This window comes from Phyllostomus hastatus, unplaced genomic scaffold (assembly GCF_019186645.2).
Source record: "Phyllostomus hastatus isolate PE091 unplaced genomic scaffold, TTU_PhHast_1.1 phas_scaffold_46, whole genome shotgun sequence".
Lineage (NCBI taxonomy): Eukaryota > Metazoa > Chordata > Mammalia > Chiroptera > Phyllostomidae > Phyllostomus > Phyllostomus hastatus.
In genome coordinates this window covers 21,145,563-21,171,177 of record NW_025334032.1, presented here as the reverse complement: position 1 = coordinate 21,171,177, position 25,615 = coordinate 21,145,563, and the positions used below count along the sequence as shown (strand labels likewise).

Genomic DNA, 25,615 nt, shown 5'->3' with positions numbered 1-25,615 from the left:
CACCGCCTCCTATCGTGACGTCACCAGACGCGCCGTGCGCCGTGCGCCGCGCCCCCTGTCAGAGGCAGCCATTGTTCAGCGGGTCGCACCGGCTGTTCAGCAGCCGGGCAGGTCCTACTCCTCCTCTCCGAGTCCCTGCCGCTCCTTAAAGCTCGGAGAGGAGGGCCAGTCCCTGGGTCTGTGCACTCTGAGGTTCTCGGGTGAAAGCCACCATGAGCAAACGGAAAGCGCCACAGGAGACTCTCAACAGGGGAATCACCGACATGCTCACAGGTGAGCACCGCACCGGGGGCCGCTGGCTTTCTTCTCCCCACCTCCCCCCCCCACCCCCCCGCATTGCTTTCATTCCCTTCTGTCCCGTCCCGACAGCCCAGTGGATGGGACCGGCCCCTCGCAGCGAGTAGTCTCCCTTGCGGGTCTTCTTTCCGCCCCCGTGGCCAGTGACATTGTCAGCACTGCTGGGGACTCTGTCACCGCTTGAGCTGCCTTTGGTCTGGGCCGTGTAGAAGTGGGGCGTCACCGTCCTTTAAGAGGCAGTTTAGTCCCCTTACGGGAAACTCAGTTCTTGTTTGCTTACTCGTGGTTCTTGTTCACCCGAGCCTCTTGTTACCTTTTCAGAACTCGCAAACTTTGAGAAGAACGTGAACCAAGCGATCCACAAATACAATGCTTACAGGTGGGACGATGCAGCAATATCTGGGAGCATGCGTTTTAGGATGTGTGGCAATTAAAAGGGTTGAGGGGGCCAGTGGATCTTTGGACTATCTGCAAGAGGAAAAAAAAAAAAAAGCAAGAACCAAGGGCATTGCCTCTGTGGGGGTACCTTACTGCAATCCTTCTGGGAGACCATGGGCAGAGCTCTGCAGGATCAATTCTGATCAATTCCCAATTCTGACTGAAAATAGACTGATTTTCTCTCATCAAACGTTAATCACTGCAAATACAGTTTGATTTTAAGCCATAACAAAAGACAGTGGATGAGGTCTGCTGTGAAATAGGTGTGGTTCGAGGAATCACATTTTTTCATGTGATTTGTCTGTATCTTATCCTGTCACCTCTTTGGATCCCATCCTTTTTCATGTCACCAGGGACTTATCCTAGACCTTATTCCCACATCAACCTGCTTCTGATCTTCAGCTTATAAACTTGTCCAAATCCCTCAGCTCCTAAAAGGGAAAACAAAACAATCTTCTAAACTTCCCCTTTCCTCCACTTTACAGTTAACTTTCTTAGATTATTCAAGAAAGTTAAGTTCCTTGCCTGGACTTCCTAATTCTTAGTCATTTCTTTTCTCATTGCAGTAAAATTTCCATTCTACCATTCCTCTGAAAATGCTCTCACCTACACCTCATCTTATTGGGCTCTCTGACATTCACTACTAGCTCATTCCATTCACATCTTACCCCTGACTTCAGTGATGGCACACCTTCTGTTCTTTACCTCTTCTGTCCTACTCTTTAATGTTGGTAGTTCCCAAAGGTCTGCCCTTCACTCTCTTCTCTCACTCTCATACTTTGCCTGACAATCTTACTGTTCTAGGTAGCTTTGGATACTGGGATATCAACGACTCCAAATCTAACTGGGCTTTTCTCCAGATTTTTAGGTCTCTATGCCCTTTATCTTTACCTTTTCAAAACTAAACTTTCTCCTTCCCAACCAGCCAGCATAATTCAAAAATTTCTCCTTTACCTCCTATGACTTTCTTTGTAGTAATTGTACTATCATCCATGCATTTGATGATCTAGGAATCAGAGATTTAACCATATAACTTAAGTCATAGTAGTTTTCAAAAAGAAAATATTTAGTCTTAAACAAACCTATCAAGGATAAGTGAGGGGAAGAACAATCTAGAGATAGGACTGATAATGTGCCAAGGCATTGAAACATGAAGGGGGATAGCATTTTCTAGTGGGTCAGAAATTTGGTTTGCTTAAAGGTTATGGTCTGAGTGGGAAATAAACCTGGAAATGCAAGTAACACCCCTGTATGCTCCTCCCTTTCCCGATACACATTTCTCTTGATTGTGGCCAAAATATTCTTTTGAAAATAGTTATGTTATCTTGTCACTCTTCCATGTCAAGTAATTAAATATTTCTTCTTTACCTGGATAGAGCCTAAATGCATTGTGGCATACAAAAGGTCTTTCAAAATCTAATTCTTCCTTTTCAGGCTTTGCCCCATAGTGCCAGTTACCTGGAATTACTTGCCTTTACTGAAACAATTCCCTTCGCAAACTGCCCTCAACCTACCTTTCCAGACTCATCATTAGTATTATGTTAATAGATAAGTTGAAATTCTAGTCTAAAGATTTATATGTGCTATACAGAATGAAAGCCAAGACTTCAAAGACCATCCAATATTTATGCTCTAGACTTAGATATATTATGGCTGTTTATCAGCATCAACATTAAACCACATTTAGCATCGACATTATAGACAGGATACCATCTGTGTTTCCAGGGTGTACACCATCTGTCACCAGATTACTGAGCTGGATATGTGTGGAGTCAGGCAAGAATTACAGGTCACTTTGCCTTATATGGAACTGAAGTAGGAGCAATGAAAAAAAATTGACATTAAGGACATAGGGGCGGGCTGCGAACCAAAATGTTGCAGGTTCAATTCCCAGCCAGGGAATCGATAGCATTTATGTACATGCCTGGGTTGCAGGCCATGACCCCCAGCAACCCCACATTGATCTTTCTCTTTCTCTTTCTCCCTCCCTTCCCTCTCTAAAAATAAAATAAAATCTTAAAAAAAAAACAAATTCAGGAAATTAAAAAAAAAAGGACATAGGGGAATGCAGTTTTAAACCGTGAATTTAAAAATAACCATCCATTAGCTAATTGGGTATCTAGTAGTCTGAATACTATGAAGTGGCACATTTTTATAAAAGAGTTATGAATAATTTCCAGAAACTAGCTATTAAAAAAGACCCAATGATATTTTCCACTTAATCCCAAAAAGGAAATGCCACTATTTCCTGAATCTCCCTAGTTTTACATATACAGTTAAGATCATGTTATCTAATGTGAGGATTTTCAAGATACACTTCTAAAAGTTAGAGGGATGGGTGGTCTCTCAGCTCATCTGTCTATTTTATAAGTTTTACACAGATGTGGAAAATCATCTTGGTGAAAGTGTAAGCTGCATATTTGTTTATATGTGTGTTCCAGTTTAAGAAAAATTAAAACCTTGCTGGATTTTTAATTTCTAATTTCTTCTTTTTCCTTATAGAAAAGCAGCATCTGTGATAGCAAAGTACCCACAGAAAATAAAGAGTGGAGCAGAAGCTAAGAAATTGGTAAGTTGAGTGAGCAAGTTGATTTTGAAGAGTTCATACATGTACAGATTTGCTGGGCTCCCTTAAAACGAAATTTGCCTCTTTGAAGCTGCTTTGACCCACACAGGCAGATTTCACTGTTACTGACTTTTTGGAATAGTATTTTTTTCTGGTTCAAGCATACTTTTTCAAGCTCAGAGTGTTTTGATTGGGGGCAGGGTAGGTTCAGAGACTTTTAAACATAGGTAATTATAATTTTCTTTCTCTGCTTTCTCCACATATGCATGTACTTACTCATTTTCAGTTTGAGTGCAGTCCTGAAGAAGAGTGTGTTGACAGAGTGGTACCAGCATATCTGGTCTCCAGCTACCTTTTTTTTGATCCGGGGTATAGGGACTTAGGTGACTTAATGTTCCCAAAGAGATTTTATCTATTAATAAGTGCATGATTAACCCCCTTTGTATATTATGGCATTTAGTCCTATCCTCTAATTTCTGTAAAGCCCTGTATGGTAGCAGTGTCACAGTTTCTAGAAAGTCATATATCTTGGTAGTTTGTAATTAGTATAGTTAAGAACATCCTTGGAAAGTTTACCTATTGATAATCACATTCTGTCTCATCTAATCTCACTAAAAGATTCTGAGTTCTTCAAAATTAAAGACTAATTAATTTTTTCTTAAAGATGTCAAGCTGACATGGCTTTTGATTAGTCCAGGTCCTGATAGTTATCACCTTCTTCTGTTGTTCTTCATCCATTTCTGTTTCATAGAAGTCTTCTAATATTTGATTGTCCTTAATTTTCTCATGAGAGCCTTCAGAGTAAAAACTATAACTGTCCTTATATTTTCATCCTTCAGAGTCCTAACATTACCATAAATCTTGTATTTCTTATGACAGATTATCTTAGTGACAGATTATTCACATTAGTCATGTCACCTTCATCCTGAATTTAATACTTAATATAAATCATGCTTTGGTGTTGGGGTTTTAAATCCTTTGTGCCATAATAGTTCTTGACATCAGTATATCCTCTGCAGATAGACTAGCCAAGCAAGTTAGAAATACATTAGATTTTAATTCTAAGTTTCTGTAGTGGTGAACTGGCCCACTGTTAACCTCAGGAGCTACTTCTCCCATCCTATCCCCCTTTAATCACTGAATCTCCTTTTTTATGTTAATCAGAAATAGCATGAGTGTCTATTAGAGGCAGACTTCTGTCAAGCTCTGATGCACTTTATCCCAAATCTGAGTTTATGGTATATCCCTGAAAAGAACACAGAAGTACCCCCAATTTTTTTTTGTTTGTTTTTGCAGAACATTGGACTTAATATGAAAATCTCATCTTTATTCCATGTCACTACTGTTTTTAAACAGAGCTACTTTCTGGTGCATTTGAGTACTTCTCAATAATTTCAGGAGTCTGAACTTCCCAGAATGAGTATTTTGCCTTGCATTCCTTAATGTTCGGTTTAGAAAATAGCCAGGGCCTAAATTGCTTTAGATCAGTATGTATCTTCTGACATACAAGATGAGAAACCTGAGCATTGTCCCTTTTCAAATCTATTCTTACTAAGTATTTTTTATTTTTATCTGGTATTTTCTATTTCCAAAACTTGAATATGCATTCAGTAGTCTTAGGACACTTATTAAATATTAAATAAATCAAGAATTAGGAGAGGATCCAAGATGGAGGCATAGGTGGTCGCACTGTACCTCCTCACGCAACCAAAACTAAGGGCAACAAGAATTTACAAACAAAAAACAACCAGAACAGAGAGAAATGAACTGAACGGAAGTCTGACTCCCATACATCCAGTCCAGTAAGGAGGGGCGGAGTCGGAGGCCTATGGGGTCAAGGGGTCCCAGCAGGAAAAATCGGTGGTGGCTGGCAGACACATGCGCGCAAGGCGTAGACCACAGTTGGCGGACCCCAGAAGCGCAGGGGCAGCTGACAGACCTGGTGGCAGACCCTGGGCGTGGGAGGCAACGAGCAGACCCAGTGAGGTGTGCAAGGCAGCTGGCTGTCTGCAGCCGCACATTCTAGCAGATAAACTAGGTGAAAACTGCAGCAACACAGACCAAGCAACCCAGGGTTCCAGCGCCGGGAAACAAAGCCTGAAGGCACCGATTGAAAACACCTGTGGGGGTTGAGGCCGGAAGATTCTCTTCTCTCAGCCTCACAGGAGGCTCCTTGGAGAAACCCACGGAGTCCGAGAGAGTGCACAAGCCCACCTGCCTGGGAGCCAGCACCAGAGGGGACCAATTTGCTTGTGGGAAGTGGTAAGGGTGACTGGAGTCCTGGTGAGAGTGGAACGGGCGCCATTGTTCCCTCTCAGATCCCACCCCCACATACAACGTCACAACCCAGCGACTGAGGAGCCTCGCCCTAGTGAACACCTAAGGCTCCGCCCCTCATACCTAATAGGCTCGACCAGACCAAAAGAAAAAAATTAAATTAAAAAGATGGCTCAAACAGAGTTAAAAGCCCCAGAGCCAGTTTTTTTAAGCAACCGAGAAATAGCCAACCTATCAGATGCACAGTTCAAAGCACTGGTGATCAGGATGCTCACAGAATTGGTGGACTTTGGTCATAAATTAGATGAACAAATGCAGACTAAAATAAGAGAAATGAAGGAAAATGCACAGGGAACCAGTAGTGATAGAAAGAAAACTGGGTTTCAAATCAATGAAAGGGACCAGAAGGAGGAAAGGAACAACCAAACAGAAAAGAATAAAGAAACAAGAATTCAAAAAAATGAGGAGAGGCTTAGGGACCTCCAGGACACCTTTAAATGTTCCAATATCCGAATTATAGGGGTACCAGAAGGGGAAGAGGAAACACAAGTGGAAAAGTTATTTGAACAAATAATAAAGGAGAACTTCCCCAATATGGCAAGGGAAATAGACTTCCAGGAAGTCCAGGAAGCTCAGAGAGTCCCAAAGAGGTTGGACCCAAGGAGGAACATGCCAAGGCACATCATAATTACATTACCCAAGATAAAAAATGAAGGAGAGAATTCTAGAAGCAGCAAGAGATAAGGGGACAGTTACCTACAAAGGAGTTCCCATCAGAATGTCAGCTGATTTCTCCAAAGAGACCTTGCAGGGAAAGAAGTATTCCAAGTCATGAAAGGCAAGGACCTACATCCAAGAATACTCTATCCAGCAAAGCTTTCATTTAGAATGGAAGGGCAGATAAAGTGCTTCTCAGATAAGGCCAAGTTAAAGGAGTTCATCATCACCAAGCCCTTATTATATGAAATGTTAAAGGGATTTACCTAAGAAAAAGAAGATAAAAAATATGAACAATAAAAAAAGACATTAAACTCATAGTTAGTAACAACCATACCTAAAACAAAAGCAAACTAAGCAAACAGAACAGGAACAGAGCCACAGAAATGGAGATCACATGGAGGGTTAGCAACAGGGAAGTGGGAAGAGGAGAGGGGGGGAAAGATATAGAGAGTAAGTACCATAGACAATAGGTAGAAAATGGACAGGAGGAGGGCAGGAATGGTGTGGGAAATGTAGAAGTGAAAGAACTTATGACACATGGACATGAACCAAAAGGGGGGAATGTGGGTGGGAGGGGGTGGGCAGGGTAGAGGGGAGTGAAGGGGGAAAATGGGACAACTGTAATAGCATAATCAATAAAATATATCAAAATTAAAAAGGGTAGAAAAAAATAAAACAGACAAAAAAGATACTTAGGGCTAAGAGACAGTAGGAAGGAAATATCTGTCATATGCATGTTAAACATTTAACAGTAAGCATGAATAAAGTTCAACTTCATGAGTTAGAGTTGCAAGTTAAAACAAGGTGCTGTATAATGCCTATTATCAAGTGTAATATGCAATATGAGTAAAGATGAGGGGGGGAAAACACTCATTTACTGCTGATCAAAATGTTGGTTGTTTATAGCCTTTCTGAAGTATAGTATGGCAGAATGTTGGCAAAATGTCCCAGCAATTCCACTTTGAGAGATTTATACTAAGGAAACCAGCAGAGATACATGTATACAAGGATTTGTTAGTTTGTTCATAAGTTGTGAGTGCCTGTATGTCAGGTATTCATTCAGGTGCTAGGGGTAGAGCAGAGATCCTGAAAAGACAGGAGCTCTGCTCTCTTAGGACGTGTATTCTAGAGCACTGCTGTCCAAAATGGTAACCGTGATCCACATTTGGCTAGTGAGCTCATGAAATGTGGTGAGTGTGACTAAGGGGTTGAATTTTAAATTTCAATTAATGTAAGGTTAAAATCGCCCCTTGTGGCTGCTGGCTGCCATGTTGGACTACTAAGGTCTAGAGTGGTGTTTCTTAAAGTGTGGTACCTAGGCCGGCAGCAACTGTATCACCTGGGAACTGCTGGATATGCACCCTATTGAAGTAGAAATTCTAAGGTGGAACTTGGCAGTCTGTGTTTTAACATGTCCTTCAGGTGATGCTGATGTGTGCAAAAGCTTGAGAACCTCTGTTGTAGAAGAAGTTTATGACAGCATTGTTATAATATTAAAACCTGGAAACCATCAAAATGTTACCTGTAGGATATTTGTTTAGTAAATTACAGTATATTTATACAGCAATATGTTTATGAAGCCATTAAAGATATCGTAGTTGTATTTATTCATAAGGAAATCTGCTCACGATGTATTTTTAAGTTGAAAAAACATTTCACAAAGCAGTATGGTTCTGTTTTTGTAAGAAAACTGTATATACATATATAGTAAATCTACCTATATGTGTAAATAAAAGAAGTTAATATATAGCAGATACTAAGTTACAAGGTTATTACAGTTTAAATTTTCAGTGATGAAATTAACAAGTGATATAAATATTTTTCTTTATGCAACTATATTTTCTAATTTTTCTACAATAAAAGTTAATTTTTAAAAAGTGTGTCATTTAGAATTGTTTTTGCTAGGGTTTCTCTTTTGTCAATCATTTAAGTATTTTACATTTTTACTAGGGTTCAATTATTTTTATCCTTTGTTTCAAAACTGGTCATGTGATGATCATTTGTTTTTCATTTTTCATTTTGTACTTTACTTTTTAGTGATTTGGTAAGCATTCTATTTGTATGACTTGTGTATTTTTAATTTTTTATGTAGCCCGGAGTAGGAACAAAAATTGCTGAAAAGATTGATGAGTTTTTGGCAACTGGAAAATTGCGTAAACTGGAAAAGGTAAAATTTTAACTTATTTATTTGCATATTTGATTTTAATGTCTGTCTTTGTGGTGCCCGTCACGGAGCACCACTGCAGAGTGTCTCCCTCTGGTGGGACTCCGGAGGGAAAGAGAGGAGGGGAGTTTATGGCTTTGTGTTCTGTTTCTTAAAAATTTGAACATCCTATAAAATGTTCACTTCATTTATGTGGCATTTAAGAGACTATTAGCATATATGATAGAATTATCTCCATATTTTCAGTACCATTCAGGAGGGAGATTTAAACTCTAACTAAAAGGTGTTATCTTTTAGAATTTCTATGCTTAAATTCTTCCAAGCATTTTTAGGGTTTTATTTCATCCTGATGATAATAATTATATCCATTCTGGTCTTTTATGTGTAAGTCTTTTAAGAGTATCAGATAAATTAGAGATGAGACATCTTCAGCTGCTCTGTTATCACTGAAAACTGTGTAGGTTATATATGAATACCTATGTAGGGGTTATCCAGGCACGTGCAAGTGGTTCTTCAGGTCTCTCAGCAGACTGGTATATTTCCAGTAAGATCACTTGAGTCCTCAAAGCATTCCTAAATCATTGTTATGCCTTTTTTTTCCCTTAAAGATTCGGCAGGATGATACGAGTTCATCCATCAATTTCCTGACCCGAGTTACTGGCATTGGGTATGAACTATTTTTTAAGCAGACACAATAGTAGGGTTGGTTTAATATTTTTATGTCAGCCAAAGTAAAGTGCATGCTGTTTCCTTTCAAAACCTGTGCTTTTCCCCCTCATGCCTTTCTCATGCAGCTCACTCTCCCATAGCTCATATGTGTGAGGCTGGCTCTCTGGGTGGTGCCTCTGCTGGGGAAGCCTGTCCGTCCAAGGCAAATGTTAGTCTCCTTTATGAAACCAATTTAATTCCCCAGCCAGAAAGAATCTCTTCCTCCTCCAAACTCCACTTTCTCTGTGTCCAGTTTACTACTTCCTCCAGATTAAAGCTCACTTGCCTCTCTCAGCATGATATGTATCTTAAGCATTTAAGCCTTTTTTCCATAGCACCTAGCAGAGTACCTTGTGAGTTTGAAACTAGCCCTCAAACATTTTTTAATGAAGGAATCTTTATCTTAAAATTTGAACTAGCATGAACAGAGGCTTCTTTGACACTAGACACAGTAAAGATGCACATTGAAATATTAAGGCTATAATGCTTTACTGAACTCTCATCTTCATGGAATGAGTAATTTTTTAAATATATGGCAGTCCTTTAAATGACATTTTTATGAAAGTTACTCTAAAATAGATTAAATTTTTAAACCTACTCTGCTGAAAATGAGCTTGACCCAAGGCCTTCATAAAAATGTTAGTTAAAAGTTGTTTTAAGGGCATCTGTTATATTAACCTCTTTTTCCAGGCAAGAAAACCAATTACTGAGAGTGAGATAACTGTGGCAGAATCAGAATTAGAACCTCTGTCTCCCGACTCCCTCTTCAGTTCTGGTTTTTCCTGTCACATTGCCTTCCTTACATGAATGTCGGTTTCTGTACCACCCGGTTTCGGTAAAAAGGCCCTTTGTCATTCCTCTCAGTTTAAATATCATCTCAGAGGCCTTTCTTCACCACCCAGTCTAAAGTAGTACCTAGCCACTCTGTCATACTATATTCTATTGCAATTCAACTGTTGGATATTTTTGTGTTTGTTTATATATGTATTTATTGTCTCTACCCACTGGAATGTGAGTAGGTAAGACTAGGGCCCTTATTTGTTTATTCTTGTTATATTTTTAGCACCTAGAGGTGTATCTGACCTATAATAGCCTGCCAGTAAATCTCATGAATGAATGGACAGTTTTCAAGTGCTTGTATGTCTTTTATGAATAAAGGACATGGGCATTACGACACCTAGCTGTTTACACATCTTTTTCATATCCACGTTTGTGGTTGTATTCCTAAATTGAGGCTTTTGGATGAAATTGATCTTTACCAAACTGACCATGCAACATTTTAGGGAGTCCTGTTCAGCTCAGTAATAACTCTTTATGTTTGACAAGAGAAGGCATATTGGTTATTTGTTCTAAGAATCCTGAGTTTCCCTGAATTTTGAGATAATACTTTTTTCTTTGTAGTCCATCTGCTGCAAGGAAGTTTGTAGATGAAGGAATTAAAACATTAGAAGGTGAGTTTGTAATTCCAGGGTAAACGTGGTCCCGATGGACTCTTAGATGCTCTGACAAGCTAGAACTTGAAAAACCCGTTTCTCAATGAGTAGATACAAATGATGTTTTCTTTTTAACTCTACGGAAGAGAGTAAATATAAAGAGTAGTTTAGCTCTGACTGGTGCGGCTCAGTTGGTTGGGTGTCTTCCCTCAAAGTGAGAGGTCACTGGTTTGATTCCCAGTGAGGGCACGTGCCTGGGTTGTGGGCCTGGTCCCCGTTTGGGGCGCATGTGAGAGGCAACCAGTAGATGTTTCTCTCACACATCAATGTTTCTCTTGCCCTCTTTCTGCCTCCTTTCCCCTCTCTCTAAAAATAAGTAAAATCTTTTTAAAAAGTTCCAACATTCATCAATAATTTTTTTTTTAAAGGAGTAGCTTATAGTCCCATCTTCAACATGTTTAGGTTTGTAACTCAGAAGAAAAGAAGAGCAAGAAGTAGCCTTTATTTCTCATTGATTTTAGAGAGAGGGGAACATCGATTTATTGTTCCACTTACTTACGCATTCATTCGTTGCTTCTTGTATGTGCCTTGACTGGAGAGCAAACCCATAACCTTGGCACATTGGGACTATGCTCTGACCAGCCGAGCTACCTGGCTAGGACAGCTTTTTGGTTTTAAGGCAATGATTTCATTTGCAGATTTTTAGATGAGTTAAATTACCTTTGTTTCGTTAATAAAATTGTGGACAATAAAGTCCTACACATTCAGCTTAAAGTCAAGTTATGTATATTGAGAAAAATTCAGTAAGAGGTTGGTAATGCTTGCTGAATTTTTACTTTCAAAGAAGTGATTAAAATAGAACTTAAGTAATTATGAAACATTTTTCTTAAGCTTAATATAGCAATCCTTTAAACATAACTTATTTCTTCGTACATTTCAAGCACATATACTGTATAAATAGATTCATTGTAGTACATTACTGTGGCATTTGGGATTTGATACTTATGCATTCATTCAACTACTTATAAGCAACACAGATGACTAGGTGGACAGGTGTTAGAGACTGACCAGATTTGAATCTAGTCTCCACCACTTCATTAGAATGCATGATTCTGGCACTTCAGTTTCTGAGCCACAAAATGGTATTTTAATTTTTATCTCATGATTTGATGAAATAAGGTCTTCATGTAAAGCACTTAGCAGAATGCTTGGTACCTACTGAAATACTTAAAAATAGTAACCAACTCTTAAGAGGCCTGATTAATTTAGTAATATTACTAAGAATTTGTGTGGGTCACTTGGATAGACAATGAACTCTACAGCTGCATCTCAGGTTTTGTGCTTTTCTGCTTGTGGCATATATGGTTTATCTGAGTCAACTACTGAATAAAGTAGTCAAGAATTTGTTTCTCAAAGGTATTCAGTTGCATCCCTTGGGAGTGTGAAGGATCTACTGTAATGGATTTTATGTTATTTCACAATTCACAGATATGTGATAGAACTGTTCATATATCATATGTTGTTTCAAACAAACTCAGTATTTCTATTTTGTTTCAGTCGTATGCTTTAGTATTTTCTGTGTAAATGCATGTATGAGAAACATTAAGTGCTCTCTGTATTGTAAAGACGCCTGTTTTCTCCAGCTTGTGTTTCCAGAGAGAGCCCGGGTGACGTGAGGCTGGCTGCAGGAGCTGCTTGGGAGGTGTGCTGGCCTGGCTGCCTCTCTGCCCCGGCTCCCTCCTGCACTTGTGCCCGATAAGGGAACATCCGAGTGGGACGAGTCACTTTTAGATTTAAGATATGATGTTATGATATGACAGTTTTTTAAGTTATAAAATAAAGATAACACCTCTCCTTTTAACAGGATTTTTAGCACAATAGTTTTTTATAAAAAGGATCACTGAATTTAGCATTTTTTTAAAACAGATCTCAGAAAAAATGAAGATAAATTGAACCATCATCAGCGAATTGGACTGAAGTAAGGTGGCAAATTTTATTTTGACACTGGAGATGTAAAGTAAAATTTTTTGTAGCATTCTTCCATACATCAGAATAATTCTTCAAACTTAGCTAAACAACCATTTTTTAAATTTAGAAATGCTAAGATTTGTTGCACACTCCAGTAGAGAATATACCTATATTCACATGTTTTGTTTTAGCTTTCTAGTTTGCTTGCTTGTTTTAAGTATTTCCCTCACGCTCTGGACTTGAGCAGGGAACGTCTTCTGGAAACATGTAGCACCGAGTGCATCAGGCAGTCGGTGCGTGTTTCCCTCGTGCTGACTTACACAAAGCGCTGCACTAGGTCTGGTCGAAAGACACAGACAGGCTCAGGGTAGTTTTTGAGAAGTCTAGAATCTACCCCAGAAGATAGGACATGAACCTCAAACACTAGATTTTAAAAAAGGAAGAAAAATACCGAACACTTAAGTAACAGTAAAGGAATAACTAATAGGCATGTTGTATATCAGCATTAGCTATTATTTTGTGTGCCAGATGTAATCAGGAACTCCCTTTCTAATTACTTACAATGCACAGTGCGTAAGCTCTGTACAGGTGTGGGCATGTATCTTTCCCCTAGTCTCTGTGTAGTCTTGTTGGCGATTCAGCCCTAATAACCTGAACTTTCCTGTTGATACCTTACCATAATATTTCAGACTTACACTGCTGTTCCAAAACTCTGAGCCAGTAAGAGGCCCAGGGTAATAGAGTTCTCACTTTCCTTGCATTTGCATCGTAAACAGATCTTCTGAAGAACTTAGTTCTGAGAATTGGTTTTGACCAGGTCATTTCATGGATAATGTTTCCCTTAGATAATGTTTTTGTAACAATCTTATTGAAGTATAATTCAGATACCATACAACTCACCCATTTAAAGCACACAGATCAGTGATTGTAGCATATTCCCAGAGTTGTACAGCCGTCACTACAATCAGTTTTAGACCACTTCTGTTCTCTCAGAAAGCGCCCACACCCATGAGCAGTCACTCTCCTTTTCTCCCCACCCCTCCACCTCCCTCCTATTCACCACTCCTCCCCGCACCCCAAACTCCTGGCAGCCACTAATCTATTTTCTGGCTCTGTAGATTTACCTATTCTGGACATTTCATAGAAATAAAATTATGCAATATGTGGTCTTTTGTGATTGGCTTCTTTCAATTAGAATAATGTCTGGGTTCATTCATGTTTCAGGATCCTACCACAATTTTTTAAAATACAATAATTTTACATGATTTAAGGGCAATAAACTATATCCTCTTGATTTGTCAATAGGGAGCATTCTAATTTGCAAATGTACTAAATGTATTTATTTACTCTTGATATGTGAATGTGAAGTTTACCTGTAAATAAGTTTAGATAGAGTATCTAGAATATCAGAAAGGGTGACACTTAGGGATTTTGATCCAAGTTAAGGAATAATCCTTCCCCGTCCCCAATTTTACTGTTGTCTTAATGAATTTTAACCTTGATTTTTGAATGACCTGATTGTATAAGGACACATGATATGGTAGGAAATGTAGTTTTTAAGAAGATTTAAATGTCACAAAAATATTTTCTATTTTGTCTTTATAGATATTTTGAGGACTTTGAAAAAAGAATTCCTCGTGAAGAGATGTTACAAATGCAAGTAAGAGTGTGCTGGATTGTATTCTTTGATTACAATTGACAGGGTCGCCCTGGCTAGTGTGGCTCAGTAGACTGAGTGCTGACCTGTGAACCAAAGGGTCACTGGTTTGATTCCCAGTCAGGGCGTGTGCCTGGGTTGCAGGCTGGGCCCCCAGTTGGGGTGTGTGAGAGGCAACCACACATTGATGTTTCACTTCCTCTTTTTCTCCTTCCCTTCCCCTCTGTCTAAAAATAAATAAAATCTTGAAAAAAAGTAAAACATGCAAGGCTGTTTAAAAAAAAAAAGAATTGACAGTGCCACTTGGTGAAAATCCATTTTTAGAATACTGACTTAATTTTTCTTCTAGGAAATTGTACTAAATGAAGTTAAAAAAGTGGATTCTGAATACATTGCTACAGTCTGTGGCAGTTTCAGGAGAGGTAATATACTTAATCTCCGGTTATTTATACCTTGATGTCAAAATTGTCTAATGTATATAAAAACATGGATTAAAGAGATGTAATTTGTGTTACTTAACAGATTTAATAAGATCAGTTGTATTAGCCAAGTTTATTTATTTATAGATGGAAATATAAATGAAAAATTAGAGAAAATTAATACTGAATTTATTATAGAATGATATTTTAGTGACTAATTTTAAATAAAATTATAAAATACTTATGAGTATGTTAAAATCCTAATAGTTGTTGTCTGGCTAGGTGCTAGTTAATCTGTGGGGAGTTTTTGTTTTATTTTTTGTATTTTCTAAGTTTTCTGTAATTAGTCTAAAAATAATGTCTCAGAAGTACCAGTTCAAAAGCAATTCTCACAACAACCAGATTGTATAGATTTCCATTTACTATGTGAATACCAGCAAAGCAAGAACCACATAATCTTGAGTCTCATACTGCCTCAAAAATTTGGAAGGGTAATGTAAATTTAAAAATATAAACTTTAGCAATTAGAATAGAAAAACTTTATTTAGAACTTTTATAATAGATATCTGGTTGACTCTCTGGCCATCTCTGGAGTTTTGCTTGAAAGTAGGTGATGGGCTACAAGAAATTCTCTGGGTAGCTGCTGTAAGAATGTAGACTTGGGGAGAGAAAAGGACTAAGTCTGTAACTGCTGATAAATAAAAAGCATTGGATTAGGGCCAAAATACCTGGGTTCTAAGGCTAAATCTATCACTGTATGATTTTAAGTAAGTCTGCCTCTCTACATCCTGTTTTCCATATTTGCAGAATGAGAGGATTTGAATTAACAAGTTGTGCCCTGGCTGGTATGCTCAGTGGGTTGAGCACTGGCCTGCAAAAGCAAAAGGCTGCCAGTTGGATTCCTGATCAGAGCACATGCCTGGGTTGCAGGCCAGGTCCCCTGGTTGGGGGTGTGCAAGGAGCAGTCGATTGATGTTTTTCTTCTTCTCTTTCCCTCTCCCTTACCCATTCTGAAAAAAAAATTCTAAAAATAATAATAATAAAGTTAACAAATTGTTCAAGTCTGTCCGTGCATCAGAAACATGTAGTTTTTATAAATATGCACATTGCTGTACCCTGCTACAAACCTACTAAATATGAGTCTCCTTGGGTGGGGCCTTGGAATCAATATTTTCAAGACATATACTTTGATGCACAGCAAGTCATGTGTGTGCTCATTTGACTGTGACAACTGTTCTGGATTTATATATTTTTATTTTCTTCTTGCTTTTATTTATTATTCAGTAGGTTATGTGCTTTAGTATAAAAAAGATGCACACTAAGAAGCCTCTCTTCTACTGTGTTCCCGTTCACTGTCTGCATTCCCTCCCACTGCTGACCTACATTAACAGCCACTGTCTTGTTCACTCTTCCAGTGTTGCTGCACGTAAAGACAGCTAAATGTGCATGCACGTTTTCAGTTTCCTTCTCTCTCTTTCACAAAAGCAATGTAATATATACACAGTACTGTACCTTTTTTCACTTAAAAATACATCCTGGAGATATTCCGCATTGGTACGTGGAGAGCTCCTTATTGTTTTTCATATCTGCATAACATTCGATGGGGTGGATATTTCCGTATTTTATCTTTATCTAGTCCTCTGTTAATGGACCCTGGGGTTGCTTCCTCTTTATTTGCTGAAGTAATTTGTTTTTGTTTTTGAAATGGATAAAGCGGTACATTTTTGGTGGATGGTGGAAGACATTCATCTTTGAGGAGAAAGAAATGAGAAGAAAAGACAATAAATTTTTTTATTGTTAAAATAGCTTCCATGAATGTTCTGGAATCAGCACATATTCCATCTCATCTTCTTTATGTTTATAAATTTCTGGTTAAAGGTTACTGATGGGTAGGATGATGATCCAGAGGCACTGTTGGATCTTCAGGGACCAGAAGTGTTTTTTACATATATTATACTTATAAAGAGGAAATAAACAGGATTGTTTTATGCCAGCTGTGTGGCAGGCACTATTCTAGATGCTTTTACATATGTTCTTATTTGGTTGCACAACAGCCTATAAGTAGTTTTTAGTAGTTTGTAAACAAGGAAAGTGAGGCCTAAAGGAATATGCAGTCTTCATTTGCAATACTGAAAAACAAATTTTTAATGAAAAAAATTCTATAGTAAAAGAAAGGTTTAAACAACTGTATGAACCTGCATGAAGTTACTTGGTTTTAAAGTAGAGACCAGAATGAAAGCCTAAGTCGTTATCTATGTTGTGCTATGTTCCTATCCATGACGCTATAGTTGTAAATTTTATCAATATTCATTAAATAAGTTCGGTCATAAGAATTGAAATGAGTTTTCTGATTAACCTTTATAGAGTTGAAGTTCATTGTTTAATTTGAAATGTTTAAATGTATAGTATTCGTAGATGTATTTTAAAGCTATTTTTAAATGTTACTTTTACTCTATTGAATACTTAAGTTCATTTTTAATATGTTAAATTAACTGATTATGTGCAATATCTAATGTCAGTTACTATTGTTATACTAGATTCTGCTGTTTTCATCAATATACCTGAATAGTTGGACAGAAAATTTAAATCCTTTAACTAATTCTGAATGTGAAACACAGTGAAATAGAAAGTTAAGCTATGAGAAGTGAGGCCCTTCTATGCATGTCTTTACCTCGGTTCTGTTTGTCTAATAGATACATTTACATGAAGAATTCCATACGTTTTCTTTGTTGTCCTAGGTGCCGAGTCCAGTGGTGACATGGATGTTCTTCTGACCCACCCAAGTTTTACCTCTGAATCAAATAAACAGGTACCTCAGAGTTCATAATCAACTTGATCAATCTTACATGGCAGTGAATATCATTTTCTAAATGACAGTTGGATATTTTCAGAATAAGTTTTTGTTTTCATCCTTCTGAAAAGTCATTTGAAGTGTTTTGTACTGATTGAATTTTGTGAAAGGCAGAGGAAGTTGTTGAAAGGGATACATGTTTTTCCATGAGGAATTGGGAGGACAGTCCAACATTTGAAAGAGATGAAATTTAGTAAAGTATTTCCAGAATGATTTATTGTCTATCATAGACATTTTAGAAATAGCCAGTATGATATTTAGGTTTTCATTAAAGGAACATTGTTCTACTAAAAAATAGTGGATTAAAAAACTTCACCTTTATTAGAAAACCCAAGAAGGAAAAGCATTTTGATTTTGGAATATATGCCTTTTAAAGATGAAGCAGCTAATTTTTGATGTAATGAAACAAACACAAATACTGTTCGTTTAGGAGTATCATGATACTGGTGAACAATGATGGTATCTAAAAATAAGCTTTATTTAATAAGATGAATTATCTGTTAGAGGAAAAAAGTATTTACTTAGAACATAGGAAAATAGGCATTTCTCCACAGATACTCAGAAAACTCGTGTTAAAAATGTTTTCTTGCTGTAGCAGAATAATTGCTCTTTTTCTTATTCCCTAATTGTGATTCTGCAGCCAAAGTTGTTACATCGTGTTGTGGAGCAGTTACAAAAGGTCTATTTTATTACAGATACTCTGTCTAAAGGTGAAACAAAATTCATGGTAAGTATTCGTTTGAGTTAACATGTTGGGGAAAAAAGCACCTTAAAGACTGTTCAGTAATGGTTGTGTGTGACCTCATTATTGCTTCATATTACAGTCAGTAAATATCCTCGAGATCTTAGAGAAGAAGAACTAGCAGAATGCTAATCTCAGAATATTTTGTTTTAAATTTCCCCCTTGTAATATCTGTGCCATTGGAATAGATCATTAGGCATAATCTGCTATTTCAAAATACCCATAAGGACTTTGATATGTGTTTTTCCCTAAAATAGCACATTTTCATATTCTCTGACTCAGAATTCTCCAGTAAAATTGAAAATTATTAGTCTCTTACAATGCCAGAGAAAGGAAAGGAGTCAAGGTGTGTGATAGAACACGCAGGGGGAGAGGCATGTGACGTGGAGTGACAGGTGGGGGAGTTTGTAGAGGGAAATACACCTGCGAGATTTTTCAAAGTGGAACCATCTTGATGAACTGTCAAAATCCTGTCGTCTTCCTAGGGAACTAAAATGTAAAGATTCAAGACAAATGGCAAATGGATTAAAAACAGACCCTGTGTAAAAACCAGCAGGGAGGCTAATAGAAATCTAGGACTGAGGTAATACAGGCTTCCTTTTATTCTACTGATTACGTAAACACACATCATTTGCATCCCTGTTCTCTGTGCCCCGCTTTCCCCTTGTGAGACTGAGAGGACAGAGACTGTGCTTTTGGAGTGCAGCCATGCTAGAATTAGCAGGTGTCGTACATAAATTTGATGATAGTTTAACCAGCAGTCGAAGATGACAGTTGGGGTAGATTGCTGAAATGTGTCAGAAAGTGGAGTGGTGGCTGCCAGGGCCTGGGCGGTTACTGTGCAGTGGGTGCAGAACTTCCTTTGGGGAAGACAAGAAAGTTCTGGAGGTGGTGGATAGTGGTGATAGTTGCATAAGAGTGTGAATGTGCTTGATGCCACAGAATTGCATGCTGAAAAATGATTAAAAAGGTAAATTTTATGTTATGTATATTTAATCATATAAAAATATGTTATTAAATCCAGCCTGGTGATTTTAATGGGCTATGAAAGTGTATTACCTATGTTGGTCACACTTTATCAGTGTTTTCAAAAGAACTTCAGGAAAGGTAAAAATAAAAATTCTAGTCAGTCTTTGGGAATTAAATATATGATCTCTTTTCCTGAACCTCTATGTCCAAAAGTATATGCGCACATAAGATCCTATTTAAAATAGGGTTTATATATGCTCTGTGAACATCCTTTTAAATTTTAGATGGATTTTAATTCACTCAAAATGAATGTGCATAAATCTTACATTTAAAGTACACTCAGTAAGATAAAACCCTAAAGATAGTATGAACTGGACGAGTTGGATTTTCCCCCGTAGTGGGAGCGTCCTTGTGTGCCTGGGCGCATTCCAGGTGCCTCTCCGGCTGCACACTCCTCCCAGGTAGTCAACTCTGTGAAAGGCACTGGGCCTTCCCACGGGGGAAGTGCACCACCTGCTTTCAGTTAGCAGCAAGGTGGGAGGTGTTTATGCAATACTATAGCAGAAGCATTTTTTTTTACAGTCTGAACAGTATTCTGCTGGTGCTCAAATAGCGATCTAGAGGAAAAACCAACAGAGGCTGTAGTAATGCAGCTAGCAAGAATACAAGCTGGTGGGCTAGGTGTCACCTGAAAAGGAAAGGTGGGTAGCCAAGTATATGTGAACTTAAAAATTGGCCGAAAGTGGTGGAAATGGGTTATTGTAGTTAACTGCTCCATCAGACAAGAGAAGACCTTTGCCTGGAAGGGTATGGGCAGCCAAATCCTGGCGACTGCTGCAGAGGAGGCTGGGTCAGACCTCATTGTTCACGACGTGAAAGAACAAAGGGGTGAGAATGAGTGTCAATAGGATGAGAAGGTATATTCAGTCAATTCGGCAATCTGTAGTGAACGTCTACATTCCAGGCACTGTTTTAGGAGCTTGGCATACATCAGCAAATTTAACTAGAACTTATATTTGGGGAGTATGGGAAGGGACTGAAAGATAACAATGAATATAATAAATAGGTAAATTGTACAATGTGTTGGGTTAGGATAATAAGTAAGTACTATTAAAAAAAAAAAAGAAAGGGGGAGAGAAGGGTGTGGGGAGATGGGCCTGCAGGAGCCAGCGTTGCGGAGGATGATCAGGGGAAGAGAGGACGAGACTGGGGAGAAGACTGAGGGACGGGGTTTAGCCGAGCAGACACCTGGGGGAAGAGAGAGCAGTGGCCCTAAGTGCATGAACTTTAGTAGAGAAATCCAAAGAAGTTAAGATCTCTAGGTTCTGAAAGGAAGTTGGCTGCAAAGTGAATTCAATTTATAATGCTCAACAAACCCTTCTCATTCCAAGTCCACTTGATTTCAAAACCTCTTGTTGCTGTCACCACTGACTAAATGGTATTAAAGATAGGACCCTTTGTGTGTTTCTTGAGTTATCTTCAAAACATTAATTCCTTTAATAGCAATTAAACCTTAGGAAAGCCAGGATCATTCTGGATCTTCTTATAAAATCATGGTCTTTGCATAATTAAGCTATTCTTCCTTAAATATAACATTTGAAAGAAAAAAAGAATATCTCTGCATCTAGATGCCTATTTGCTTTATGTGTGATGAGCACCATTCAGATTTTAGCATTTTGTGCAGGTTTGGCCCTGGATGATTTCCCGTGAAATAGCTACTACAGTAAGGGTTCAAGGGACAAGCAGAAGAGACCTTGAGGACCCTGAGGAAGCAAGAGGGGCTGTATTTCAGACACTCACATGAAGCTACATAATTGAAATGACAAACTAATCCAATCCACTCTGGCTAGTAAAGAATTCACAATAACCAGGAGAAATTCTTTAACATTAGTACTTCAGAAAAAGTGCAGGAAATAGAATTAGCCTTGAGGAAAGGAACGGAGCCTTTGGGTGGAATCCTGCTGCTGCTGTGACCAACAGTAAGGTCCTTGCCTGTGGCATCTGAACATCCGGCTCCGCAAGGTGGTGCCTCCCGGGAATGCCAGATGGCGGTCGTTTCCGACCCCACCCATTTGAAGGCTAGAGTTGGAGCTGGTTAGTGCCCAAGAAGGCAGGTGTCCTATTTTGAAGACAAACCGGTTTCATTAATCTTGCAGCTATAGCAACAGCTAAAGTAAATACTCATTTGGGTTTTTAGATTTTAATTTTTCTGTGTTGCTGAGTGAAAATGGATGGCTTTCAGTGACATTTGTACCAACTTAACTACTTTGTAGAACCATAAGCCTGTCACTTGCATATTTTTCTTAGAATATGGCATTTGAAACCTATTTTAAAATCTGTTGATGTCTAGTTCTTTTTACATATTTTGCAGTTGTTGACTAGTCCAGAATTTTGGCCCATTTTTCTGGAAAAGGAAAAGGTAACAAAATAGACCTTAAAAATACCTGTTTGAAAACTGTAGAAGTATAATGAAAACTCACATGTAGAGAAGGAAGAAAATGATCCCCTGATTTTTAAAAATTTATTGATTTTAGAGAGGGGGGCAGAGAAACATTGATTTGTTGTTGGACTTATTATTTATGCACTCACTGGTTGCTTCTTGTATGTGCCCCAACTGGGGATCGAACCCACAACCTTGACGTGTCAGGATGACTGTCTAACCAACTGAGCCACCTGGCCAGGGCCTCCCCTGATTTTCTTATCTTTTAAATTTTTATTATTTTTCGTCTTTCTGTCTTTTAATTTCTGGGAGGTTTCCACAGTTTCAAACTCTTCTACTTTTGCTATCATGATTTTTATGTTGATTTAAATCTGTTCTTTAAGTGCTCTTTTTCTGTAGTATTCTTCTACCCTTATTTCATGGATGGAATATCTTGTTACCTAGAAACATTACTTGTAGCTTTTTGTTTTCTTCTTCCTGAATAATCATTTCTTCCAAGTTGCTTTTTCTGTTTGTTTGGTTTTTTTGTTTCGGTCTCTGTCTTTTGTGTTTGATGCTTTCCTTGATCAGCTTGTTGTTTGTGTATAATCACAGAAAGGCCCATCCTCATACCCTGCCTGCTGTTTCATGTAGCTCTTCACTTATGAAGTATAATAGGGAGGTAGCAGTAATATATAGTGTTTAGAAAAACAAAGTTAAAAGTGCTCCAAATTCAGCTTCTTTGGTTTCCGGCTCAGAGGAGGCTATGGTGCAACTTTCTTTGGTTGCCCAAGTCTGGGTTCATCTGACACCAGCCGCCTCCACCATGCCACTGAAGTTTGATCCCAAGGAGATCAAAGTCGTACACCTGAGGTGCACTGGTGGGGAAGTTGGTGCCACGTCTGCCCTGCCCCCCAAGATCGGCCCTCTGGGCCTGTTTCCAAAAGACATCACCAGAGCAACCTGTTGATTGGAAGGGTTTGAGGATTACAGTGAAACTGACCATTCAGAATAGGCAGGCCCTAACTGAGGTAGTGCCTTCTACTTCTGTCCTGATTATCAAAGCCCTCAAAGAACCGCCAAGAAGCAGAAAGAAGCAAAAAACACATTAGGCACGGTGGAAATACCACTTCTGTTGAGATTGTCAGCATTGCCTGACAGATGCCGCACTGACCTTTAGCTGGAGAACCCTCTGGAACATTTAAAGAGCTCTGGGGACTGCCCAGGCTGTGGGCTGCAGTGTTGACGGCCGCCCCCACTGACGTCATAGATGACATCAGCAGTGGGGTAGTGGGTGCCCGGCTAGTGAAGAACCACAAAGGAAAACATTTCAACGACCTTTTGACAACCAAAATAATAATAATAATAAAGCTTTAAATTTGAAAACTGCCTCCATTTAAAATGAATATAACCTCACACTTTCAATATTTAATTAAAATGAAGCCTTGAATTTAAAAACATCTTTAAGCATTCTTTTAAATATCCATTTTAGGGTGTTTGCCAGCTTCCCAGTAAAAATGATGGAAAGGAATATCCACACAGAAGAATTGATATCAGGTATTTTTGTTGCTGGCCTATTAATTTTTTCCTTTTCTCCAACCTGCTCCCCCCATATATCTTGGAATCCACCTAAATGTCTAGAATCCATTTTTATTCTGAGGTGTCATATATTCCGGCTATAGACTGTATAGTCTGAAAATATATAAACAATAACTGTCTACAGAATCTAATTTGTTTTCTCTAGCTGTCCATCTCCCCATGATGCCTTCCATAGCTCCAGAGTGGTTTCCTGCCTGGGGAAAGTTAGCTGTAATGAGTGATTCATTTCCCCACACCTCTTGCACAGCATAGCATACTAAAACCTACACTGCAGCTTAGGGTAGTTGGAATGGTCTACCTAGCGAGGTCAGGTTATTTGGCCACATACTTAATTTTAGGTGCTATATACCATATTGATTTTAAGAGTTATTTTTGCTAAATTTGAAGTGTGTAGTAGAAAACTTATATACAGCTTCTTTTTTTTAGGTTGATACCCAAGGATCAATATTACTGTGGTGTTCTGTATTTCACTGGGAGCGATATTTTCAATAAGAACATGAGAGCTCATGCCCTAGAAAAGGGCTTCACCATCAACGAGTACTCGATCCGTCCTTTAGGAGTCACCGGTGAGCGTGTGTGTCCCTCAGACACTACCCCAGTCATGTGGAGGGAGAGTTATTCTCAAAGATACAGTATTTTGGCTTAGCAACTTTGATTTCTCTAAAAAGCCTTCAAGTAACTATCTCTAACTGTTGCTGTTTCTTCGCATCATCTGGCCCTCAGGCAACGCCAGGGGCTCCAACCTTGTGTGCGCCTAGGCCCCCAGTGGCAACAATTATTTCTAGCTCTATCAGAATGGATTAAATTCTTTCTACCTATGATGGTCAGTAAAAAAAAAAAAAAAGTATTGATCTAAGTGTTTCTTTAAATGTGCCTTCAAGACTTCCGGTGAACCCAGGTATCATTGCTTTTGGTGCCATGCCAGATCTAGCTTTGGCCCATGCTTTTAAAGTTTAAAGAGCAAGAATTGCTTAATTTCTGCTTTGTGGATCTTGTTAACATTTCACAATATACTGTGTGGTTTACTGCTCTCTACTAGGAAAAATGAAGATTTTGTTAATTTGTCCTAAAATTGTAAAATCTGGCCTTCATCCTTGGTGGACGAGGACAGTACTTCTCATAATGTCATTGTGTGCACAGACCATGCACAGACCCCATAAATGCAGGTCCTGAGTCGGGGGGCTTTGCAGTGCAGCCCACGATTCCGCGTTTCTAGTAAGCTTGCAGGGGACACCAGTACTGCTAGTCTAAGAGCCACATTCTGAGCTGCAAGGAACGAATGAGAGTATTTTACATAATACACGATGGCCACAGCAGAGATCCAGCAGAGGAGAAGCATGAATTAGGGCCACCTCAAAGGTGGTAGTTGGAATGCTCAGGTCCCTTTTGTAGTACTGGCATGCTGGCATGTATGTGACAAACCTCAGACACAAGCTCATGGGGGGAGGCAGTCAGTATCTTTTCTCAGTGGCTTGGTTATCATTTTTTTTCCCCTGAAAGTGTGTCGCATACAACCGTCAGCCCTAAATCTGGATTGTAACTTTCTTTTGTCTCTCACTTGCAGGAGTTGCTGGAGAGCCCCTGCCAGTGGATAGTGAGAAAGATATCTTTGACTACATCCAGTGGAAGTACCGAGAACCCAAGGACCGGAGTGAATGAGGCCTGTCCTCCCTCCCAGGCACAGCCCCACAGGAGTCTTAATTTATTTCTTACCCTTTGCGATGTGAGGGTCTTTGGTGTTTTTAAATGATTGTTTCTTCTTCGTGCTTGAACCTGCACTGTACTCAATAAAACCTCCTGTACCATTATCAGATGATCTTGTCCTGATTTTATTAGAAAATATGTTTACACTTACATTTTTTATCTCACTTAACTAAGGGTGTACTAGAGAGAATTGAGATGAGATGCCAGCAAAACTCCAATGGGAATTTTAATTTGTTCATCTTCTGCCCTTATGCTATAAACCAACATTCCCCCACTTCTTTTCCTTCTAGTTAACTGATTACAAATTGGTCGGTTAGATACACCCAGAGACTGTCTTCCTGAGGACGGTTTGATATTTTTTTAAAAACTAGGGACCTTCATACATTTAATTTTTTTCTTGGGTTGGGCCATATTCGATTTTGTAATATGTACTTAAATAGAAGAACAGGCATGAGGTTTAACTCTTAAATCTGTAGAAACTGGTAGTGATCCATCAGAAGGACCCTCCCTGAGCAAAACCACTTCTAAATGCACCCATACTTACAAAACATGGCCTCTTAAACTTCTAACAAAAATGTCACTTTTTTGCCCTAGTTTTCCTCCAAGGTAATTTTTAAGTTTAAATGGTAAAACTATCACTAAAAACACTCCTTGAAAACCATAGCTTGGAAACATAAAAAATTA

The 25,615-nt window shown here is 38.7% G+C and overlaps 1 protein-coding gene across 3 annotated transcripts; it reads left to right on the top strand.

Moving 5' to 3' along the window:
• The first annotated feature begins 49 nt into the window (after window positions 1-49).
• On the top strand, window positions 50-25,035 carry POLB (DNA polymerase beta). 3 transcript variants are annotated; one of them, XM_045821784.1, is made up of 15 exons: window positions 50-273; window positions 619-676; window positions 3,238-3,304; window positions 8,391-8,465; window positions 9,071-9,129; window positions 10,572-10,621; window positions 12,530-12,581; window positions 14,177-14,231; window positions 14,578-14,650; window positions 17,386-17,456; window positions 18,139-18,225; window positions 21,581-21,628; window positions 23,121-23,185; window positions 23,654-23,793; window positions 24,792-25,035. In XM_045821784.1, exons 1-15 carry the CDS (start codon window positions 213-215, stop codon window positions 24,884-24,886), a joined length of 1,056 nt encoding a protein of 351 aa, XP_045677740.1. In that variant the 5' UTR covers window positions 50-212; the 3' UTR covers window positions 24,887-25,035. The 3 variants fall into 3 exon arrangements, with proteins under 3 accessions (XP_045677740.1, XP_045677741.1, XP_045677742.1); XM_045821785.1 differs by lacking the exon at window positions 21,581-21,628; XM_045821786.1 differs by lacking the exons at window positions 21,581-21,628; window positions 23,121-23,185 and having other exon boundaries at window positions 18,194-18,225.
• Window positions 25,036-25,615: the final 580 nt, after the last annotated feature.